General features: G+C 31.4%; 1 protein-coding gene across 1 annotated transcript; it reads left to right on the top strand.

The window, feature by feature from the left end:
- The first annotated feature begins 860 nt into the window (after window positions 1-860).
- Window positions 861-9,527, top strand: LOC106122422 (suppressor of lurcher protein 1). Its single transcript, XM_013318369.1, has 15 exons — window positions 861-913; window positions 1,220-1,387; window positions 3,188-3,260; window positions 4,445-4,625; window positions 5,611-5,840; window positions 6,112-6,268; window positions 6,595-6,654; window positions 6,727-6,815; window positions 7,088-7,207; window positions 7,281-7,343; window positions 7,636-7,822; window positions 7,909-8,099; window positions 8,499-8,706; window positions 9,014-9,249; window positions 9,403-9,527. Exons 2-15 carry the CDS (start codon window positions 1,382-1,384, stop codon window positions 9,468-9,470), a joined length of 1,869 nt encoding a protein of 622 aa, XP_013173823.1. The 5' UTR covers window positions 861-913; window positions 1,220-1,381; the 3' UTR covers window positions 9,471-9,527.
- The last annotated feature ends 252 nt before the right edge of the window (window positions 9,528-9,779 follow it).

Below are 9,779 nucleotides of genomic sequence, written 5' to 3'. Positions count from 1 at the left end.
TCGTGGTATTTCACCAGGTGAGCCGGGCTAATTCGTACGAAGATGTTAAAGCTCTACAACTGGAAAATTACTATAATACTTTGTAAAAACATAATCAACTTTTGCTAGTCGTAAACTCTTTTATGATCGTATTTTACAATTAAAAGCGTTAAAACTGTTTTATTATTATAATAGTAAACAATCATTTTTAAATAATTTTATTCAGCTTGAATGTAATAATCTAAAATCGGTTATATTTACGGGGTTATCCTTTCAGATTTATTACTCCCATTTATTATTCGGTATCCGGGAACCTTCGAATTTATGGCTTACTTTTGGATGATGGTGATATAAATAAAATATTTAAATTTATTAATGAAGCTGATGAGACAATAGTACAAGAACACACTTTCGGAGCAAGTCCAGGATTCAATGCAGGACAATAATTATCTGATGGTTTTTCGATGATTAAAAATATTTTTTAGGTTAGTTTTTTTAAGGATGGCCGAGTTGGTTATCTTAGCTTTGATAAGTTACTGTCTTGAATGCTGTCAAAACTAATCATAGAAGAGTCATTGATTTTGTAAAGTACTGGCAGTCATTATTATTCATATTCTAATTCAAAAAGAGGATCAATATTAAAGTCGAAAAATAATTTGCGTTGGATTTAAAAAAAAATGAAATAAAATAAGAATATATGACAACTTAAGCCTGCAATAGACGTTCGACGTTCGTTTACTGTTTAGTGTGTAGGCAAAATCAGTTTTAACTGAGCGGTTCGACTGTTTGTAACACTGAACGTCTGTAGCGAGCATTATAAATTTACAGATGGATCAACTCCTTAAGTTTACTTTCGGCGCGGAGTCAGCTCAGTCTGACGCGGTTTCTGCAGCGGTCGGACGTGCCCGCATATACGTAGATTTCACTTGAACTTGTAAACTTTTCTTTGTCCGATATTGGGCTTTGTTTTAATATTCGGTGAATTTAAAAATAATAAAAAAATATCTTTATAATATGTAAAATAAGAAAATATTCAGTTTTCTTGTAATAACAATTAAATTGTCAAATTAACGTTTTTTATTAATTTTGTAATTAACTAATATTAAATAAAAAACAAATCTGGAATGTACGTACGTAAATACACAATATTATTTGAATTAATATTTGTGATTGAACGTATGATTACTTATTACTTCATATTGGAGGAATTCAAAATATCCTAAATTAAGTTTCCTTACAGTGAAAACCAACTCAGACTTGTATCTTCAATACTAAAATCCACTAGCATTATCAGACGACTATTTTTGTGAATGTATTTGTGAACGTTGATATTAGTGTTTGTTTTTTATTTTAAAAAATAGGTATACATTTCAGAGGCTACACATACATAGTTGACAGTATTATGAAGGTAAGAAAATAGATTTTTTTAATAAATTAATTATTAAAATGTCATTATTGTTAGTCAAAAACATAATTTAATTGAGTATCGTTCTAATTTATATTTTTTTTAATAATTAAATTAAAATTAATTTGTTGAATATTATAATATAATATTTAATTAATAGTACATACGTAGACAAAGGGCATGTGGCTGAATGGCATTTCCAATTAGGCTAGACCTTTATCATTATACGACATATTTCACGAGTATAAATTACATTGAAACAAACTATCAACAGAGGGATGTGTAGACCAAATATGTTCTAGTGTGTACCCAAATATAGTTGATACAGAGTAAAGTACAAATAGAGTGGACATATTGGTCTGTAAACTTGATAAATATGTAAAACCTAAAACCTAACTTTAATGACTCTTCTTATAATATATTCGAAACTGAATAAGCAATCACTGGATTATCGAGTCATTGTCCTGATATGCAGGACAACTCTTCATAAGCGTGAACATGGGGTTAGAGAGTAACCTCTATAAGGGAGAAAAAGGAAGGGTTCCTTTGACCCTTCCTTATCTAGGTTTTACTGTATGTTTTCATTCGTTTCATTATCTTTGACAATACAAACACAAAAATATGTGTAAATCGAATCCCACATTTAGAAGTAAATTACAAATAATTGTAATACTGACCTACTTAATGATTTCAATGTACCGCGTAAGTAATATGCAAATCAATTTACAAAATTGTTATTTACAACTAAACCCCTCAATCCAATACAATCTAATAGACAAGATTAATACCTTCTGTGTAGATATGACGCAAATATGTATTTTTAACTTAAATATATGAGGTGATAATTATTATAGAAGAGTAAATTATAAAGATCAAACAAAGTATGGATTGTGTAAAAGAGGATATGCGTAAGAAGGGGATGATGTATGGAGGAGTACATACTGTGTCCTTTGTAGAGATAAGGGCAGGTTAATGATGACGATGAGATGAGTAAATTATGGCTCAGTTATATAAATAATAAGCGCTAGTTACAAACTCGATATATCCAAAGAAGCCTTAAGAATGCTTAATATGTAACTCCGTAAACCTTCTATGTTATGCTCAAACTAATCTTATTATATTAGAGTAGAACAATGCTGTAATCGATAGTATAACGTGCCTTTTACAGCTGATAAATGTCACCTGTGATGTCAGAGCAAACTCATTGTCCTACAAACCTGACTTGGGGAGTGTGGCGCTGTTGGTTTAAGATCTTTATTACTCCAAGAATTTACAAAATTCACTGTACGAGAAACAATTTTACTTCAACATACAATACGAAATTTCATCGGTAGTTAGAGTTTACATTTTGAGTTTATATAATTAACATTTTAGTAATAAAACTCTTTAATTTATTTTTTTAATAATGACGAATGTATTATCGCAGGTGCATCTTACTAATATTATAAATGCGAATGTTTATTAGAAGATATCTCCGGCATAGCTCAACAGATCTTGATTATATTTGCCACAGATGAACATAGTCTGGAAGAACACATAGATTACTTTTTAAGTTTTATTTTCATTCTGCGCGGACGGAGACGCAGGCAGCTAGTCTGTCATAAAAATAGTTTGGGGTAAAGAGACCCATCACAGGACAAGAAAGCAATAAGTATTTTGTACTTTTGTCATCGATAGAGTTCACCTATTTAATTTAGTTTCTCTTTTAACCATCAAACGAGATTGAAGCATCAAATCTAATTTATTTCTTTGTCTTTCACGTGAACCATTTAAACATTTATATAGCTAATATTATTTTTCTAGACGTCGACAGCATTGATATTGCTGGTACACTTATCTCTCCACACTGTTGACGAGGGCCAGGCAGTAGATCCAAGTAAGTACAAAACAAATACTACTCTCAGATCGCCTACTTGTACTTTAAATTAGGAATTTAGCTACTAAAGACATAAATTTTCATGTTAACAATAAAGTAAGACAATTGTCGTAGTTTTTTGAGTCGACAAAGTTAAAAAAATCGTTTTGTTACCTGTATTAATTCTAAGCCTTAAGGAATGTGGGTTCAGACAACTTACATATATTACTTTCACCTTTATGTACACGGGTTTTATGAAGATTAGTATCGTAAGAATGAAATGTCTTCAACATATACGTTGCAGTATTTATTATTTTTTAATCTTAAAGACCTAAAAGTAATGAAATAGATATTACAAAAAACTATTGATTGATAATGAATTTGTTGTTTTGGATATACCAAATTAATAATTAACTTTGGGTATAATTTTTATACATAACAAAGATTTGTCTAACCTTAACTACAATTAAAACATTTCAAAAAATATTTCATCACTCTTATTTTATTTAAAAAAGAAAGAGATGGTCGTATGTTTCTTTTTTATGGGAATGATTTCCAAGGTCATTCAACTCTTCTTTATCAAAGCTCATGTCAAAATGTTATGAACTTCATCTGAAATTATATTAAACTTTAAAACTTCATTAAACACCGTGTCATTAGAGTGTCACTAGAAACTTTCTTTTAAACTCTTATGAAACGAGGCGAGTACAATTATAACTTTGTATGAAAGTTAAAGGAAGTTGAGAAATTGTTCGCGACTGTTGTCTTTGTTTTTTACGTTATTTGACATTTAGCTTTTACTTACAACTTTATTGATTCTTTTTCATGATATTTTTAAACAATTTTCTTTGATACAATATTCAGTAGATGGATTATTAATTATAATTATAGTGACATAAATATTATTGCCTTTTTACGTTTTTTTTTAAAGTATTTATTTAGTAAATTTTGAAGCATTTGACCTCTTTGGTAGCCAAGGAGTTTGAAAACTGACAATGAGATTGTACTGGCTACTAATAATGATGCATATTTTTTTTTTAATTTGCGAGAAAAAATAAATAAGAGTGGCGGGAAACACAATAAGACATAGTGGTTTCGAACTAGACCTTTTTTTGTAGTATGTGCTGTCATAAACTAAAACATCATATTGTGTTATCGACCTGTTTGTAAAATATCGAATATAAACCTAAAATAAATTAATTTAGGTTGTCGGTGCATACGCTATACTTCAACATACGGAAAAGAGAGAGGCACTTTTAGCAGTCCTGACTACCCCAGACCGTATTCTGCGCACCCTGCGTGTTATATGTACACATTCATTGCAGCGTCGCATCAAATTGTCGAAATATTTTTCACTGATTTCGACATTTATAAGGAAAATCTTGAGTAAGTATTTGTGGTCTAATTAATCTTATTGTTTATTTTAACATTTTTTAAAGGGTGTGTATTTTATTATGCAAGTTTTACTTATGTTACTATTAACTACCCACATGACATATAGAGTCACATACTCGTATATATAATTATGAGCATATTTTGTACAAAATATATAAGTATGACCGACAGATCTTTAATTTAGAATCGTTTGAGCGACCGCCTCTGCCGCTATGTTTGAAATTGCACAACAGAAAAGGTTTTTTCCTACATACACGTTCTATTTCAGTCGGCTTTTAGCAACTTCAAAGAAAAAAATGTGACCAAAATGATGTGAAAAATTTTCGCAAACTGTGATTTTTACTTTGTACACAACATTTCGTACACTCAGTGGAATGCAACGGCTTCTGTATAATTTTAAATTTATTTTGTTTTTTTTTTAGCTTTGGAGACTTCTTATGGAGATTCTGCACTTTCTTTACTACTCCTCAATAGTTCCCTATCTTGTCTCATATCTGAAATCACTTCCTTTTTACGCATATCCTTTTTCTCACACCTTTACACACTTTTTTCCCTCTACCTTTGTGCTGCTACATGCATTCTCATTATATTCTTCTATATGCACCCACAATACCTCCGTATAACATGTTAACACCACGCTATACTTTCGTATCTCAATTTTACATCTCTATCATTTCTCATATCTGAATTTACTTCCTTTTTACGCATATACTTTTTCACACATTTTTTTCCTCTACAATTGTGCTGCTACATTCAATCTCATTACTTTCGTCTACATGTTGATATGATATGTCCATTAAACATTTCAACACCACGCTATACTTTTAAATCTCTATTTTTAAACTTTTAAATTTTCTCTAATATATTTAATTTGGTCTGCTCTTGTCCCACCATAAATCCATCATCATTTCAATTTCCATTTCCTTATTTATATATGTTTTAATTATACACATTGAAACTGCTTTATTATTTTTAGTTGTACACGCGGTGACTTCGTGAAGGTGTATTCAGAAGTCGGTGTTCATGGACCTGGTCCACCCAGTATTACTGAGTATTCAATGTGGTCTCGTGTACTCTGTGGGAACAGAGCGGATGCTCCTCCAGCGATATATTCGCATGGACCTGTGCTAATACTCGAACTGAATGTGGGAACCAAAGTAACAAATGCTACCGGATTTATTGGTACATTTAAATTCATTGATAGAAGTAAGTACAAGTAATAATGTTTCACAAGTCAAATCCAACGTGAAATAAAATTTCTAGCTATAATAACGTTATTTCAAAGATTTTGGATATTTTACACCTAATTCTTCAGGAGTGCGACCACAAACACCAAAATTAGTTATTCTGGGATATCGTTACGTTGTTTGTTTTGTTGCATGCAAATAATTTGTCTTATCCTGGTTTTCTGATCGTTAAGTTTTAAAATTTATTTAAGTTTTTAATTGACATTAAACTATTTATACTTTTAATTCAGGAAACTTTGAAACCGATGGCATCCATGTTCAAGATACTTGGTGCGATTACATATTCGATTCTAATCCAAACACACCAGCACACGGCCGTCTCTACAGTCCGAGATATCCCTCAAGTTATCCTAACAATATCAGATGCAACTATCACTTTAAAGCAAGGTAATATTGAACGCATCCTTCGCAAAGATATAATTCCTGCTAATATTATAAATGCGAAAGTCTAGATGGATGGATGTTCAGAAAGTATCTCCGGACAGCCCAACAAATCTTGATGACATTTAACACTTATATACAAAATAGTCTAGGTGAACACATAGGCTACTTAATTTTTTTTAATTCCATGATGGAGTATCAAGCGACAGCTCGTAAATTATATGTTTTTAAATGTAGAGGAAACTTATAATGCTCTACTATTATTGGATGGATGATTACGTTAATGGGTGGCTAATATAAAATGGTGTAAACATTACAAAATTATGTTACAGAAAATATGAGAGAATTAAGTTGGTGTTTGAAGAATTATTTTTGCAAAAAGGCGATGAGAGGTAACATACAGTCAAATGGAATTTATAATGTATTGTATAAAAAGGTGTTAATTGATTATTTTTCTTCTTCAGTTGTCTTAACCGTGCGGATATTGTCAAGGTTTACGACGGACGGTCCTCCACAGCACCGATGTTGTCTATTCTTTGCAATGAAGTTGTTGGTAATTTCATATTCTTACTTCTTAGTATATTATACTTATTAATGTTATATGGATTAGCTACTCAATACAAAGAAAAAAATCATGACCAACTGCTAGTATATCTTCATCTAAATGGTCAAATTGTTGGTATCAAACTATAGATGTGTATTAGTGAAAAAATTAGACAGATTAAAAATATGTTTTTGTCTACCATCGAATTAAACAAAATTGGCACCCTTTAATATAATTCTGGAAAGTTTTCTCCTGTCTTAAAAAAAAACCGGTTCTTTCAGGTTACGAAATCATGTCAACTGGCCCGGATCTTTTGGTGCAATTTACAGCTAACTCGAACATGCCTGGACAAGGATTTAAGGCGAGATATCAATTTCAAATGGAAGACAATACAAATGCAGGTTTAGTAAGAACATAAAGGTTATATTATCAAGTTTAATATTTTTAATTTTAAACATATTGTGTTATTTCTAGATACTTTGAAAGCCAGCACAGATGACTCTGGTTCCTCATTTGGTCCTGCGGTAAGCGCAGCAAGTAAGCATATTTGTTTTAGACTAATCAATCTCTAGTGCATCGGTGGCTCAGAGGTCAACAAGCACTTGACTTGCAATCTGCAGGTCCTGGGTTCGAATCCCGCCATGTACCAATGAGTTTTTTTGATTTCCGAGTTACATATGTACATTTATCCGACGTTCTTACCTTGGCCTAATCACCTTTAACTTAGGGTAGGCTCCGAGCCCCTCGGTGGGGACGTGAAGTGAGTGATAATTAATACCTGATTATTCTAATTATAAATAATAATAAAGTTGAATGACAATAATTTCAGCGTCTTCTTGTCATCAAATATTCAAAAGCGATAAAAGCAAAAACGGTACAATCACCTCACCAAAGTATCCTTTGTCGTATCTCCCAAATACACAATGTCACTACGATTTCTTTGGCAGAGGACGGGAGAGGGTCCGATTAGTGTTTGAGGATTTTAGCTTACAAAAAATAACAGGACATACAATGGAGTAAGTAGTATAAATAAAAAAATATAAAATATTTTATGCATATACTTAACATAAGATAAATATAATAATATTATGTATCATTACAGCTGTGATAATACGGACTCGATAGACATATTTTTATATGTGGAAGGTCGATTAGAGAAAATGGTTTCTCTTTGTAGAAACGAGTTACCAAAACCTATCATGTCAAACGGTCCCAAGTTATCGATGATATTCAGAGGACTTCATTCTTTAAGAAATAGCAGAGGATTTAAAATATCCTACGCATTTGTTACTGGTAATTGTGGTTTATATTTTACTAGTTGTCGCCCGCGACTCTGTCCGCTCGAAATTAAAAAAAATACTTTATTAGTAGACTATGTGTCCTTCCAGACTATGTTCTACATATGTGCCAAATTGCATTAAGATCTGTTCAGCCGTTCTGGAGATAACGTCAAACAAACATCCATCCATCCATCTAAATATTCGCATTTATAATCTTAGTATGATTAGGATGATTTAACATCTATTTTAAAAACTAAAGTTTCAAGCACTTTTGACTTGCCAGTTGTTTGTAGATTTCAAAGCAATACTTTGTTGGAAACAATTTTTATTGTTGTATTTTTATTATTACTTTAATTATGAACAAAGTAAAATAAAAGAAAAGTTACAATACAAACTTTTTTGTTCTAAAAAGATTACGCGATAAAATCTGGAAAGCAGCTTCTGGAGTTCCCGTGCGCTTTTGCATACAATAGCAGTGAGAGAGGTAGGGGAGTTATTACTTCTCCCAATTATCCTGGAATTTATCCACGCGATACTGAATGTAATTACTTCTTCTACGGCAATCGAGATGAGAGAGTCCGTCTACATTTCACACACTTCGACATCGAGGGAGTTATTCCGTAAGTATAATTTATTATAAAAACAAAAGAAGATCTACTCAAAGATTATTCCATTAAAAAACGCACCAATGTTCGATTTTTGAATTTTCTCCGAAAAATTGAAGACAGCATTCAAACTTAATCTTAATTTATAGGTTATGTTCATAATAAGCCTGGTTATATTTTAATCAGACGAACTTCGCAATTTGGTTTATAACGACATTTAAAGACCATGCTTTAAAGCTAAAATGCTCAGACACAGTATGGTATAAATGTCTCAAGAAAGTTTTAATAAGTTAATAACATACTTAAAAAGCACTTCTTTCAGATGTAAGGCGGTATCTGCAAGTGACTATATGCAATTTTCAAGTCAGATGGTCGACGTAGAAAGCCCTAGGTACTGTGGACAATTAAACGAGCTCCATTTTACTTCTAAGAATAATTTTCTCAAACTAACTTTCAAGTCGAACGACCGACTTGACGCCACGGGATTTAGAGCGGAATATATTTTCTTGCGAGATTCAGAAATGCATAGTATGACGATGCCTGAATTTGCAGATAACGGTAAGTTGACATGAAAACAAACTTATCTATAAATACTACTTATTATAATTTGTTAACCAAATAGAAAAAAAAATGTCGTTAGAACCTTGATGGCAAACATAACGTATAAATGAAAAGTTGTATAAAGTGAATTACATTATTTTTTTTCCTCAGGCGCTTCATTATTGGCACCAATTTTGGTATGGCAGATAACTTTTATGAAATTAATTGAAGTGGTATGAAAAATGGTGACACGATGAATAGTCTTATAATTTGGAGATTTTGACAAAAATAAATTAATATCGTCAAAAAATTGTGTTTTATTAAAAAATACAGAAATATATTCTTATAAGCATCGATTTAATTGTGATATATATTTTTTAATTCTTGATCAGTTCGGTACCTTATTAATTTAGCTTCTTATAAACTTAACCTTTCAAAAAATAGGAGTAAAGGTCAATATTTCACGTCATCTGTTTCTACACCATTACGTGCAGCGGTGACCCAAAATGATTACGCGATTTACAGCCCCCATTTACCTGTGGGTAAAA

The sequence above is a fragment of the Papilio xuthus genome, unplaced genomic scaffold (assembly GCF_000836235.2).
Source record: "Papilio xuthus unplaced genomic scaffold, Pxut_1.1 DF826923.1, whole genome shotgun sequence".
Classification (NCBI taxonomy): domain Eukaryota; kingdom Metazoa; phylum Arthropoda; class Insecta; order Lepidoptera; family Papilionidae; genus Papilio; species Papilio xuthus.
Note: the sequence above shows the minus strand (reverse complement) of the source record. Positions and strands in the feature narration are given on the sequence as shown.

Excerpts from the sequence above, each read along its gene's own strand:
- LOC106122422 (XM_013318369.1), top strand. Across the intron at positions 5,841-6,111 it reads ATTTAAATTCATTGATAGAA|GAAACTTTGAAACCGATGGC; the intron begins GTAAGTACAAGT and ends CTTTTAATTCAG. Across the intron at positions 7,823-7,908 it reads ATAACAGGACATACAATGGA|CTGTGATAATACGGACTCGA; the intron begins GTAAGTAGTATA and ends GTATCATTACAG.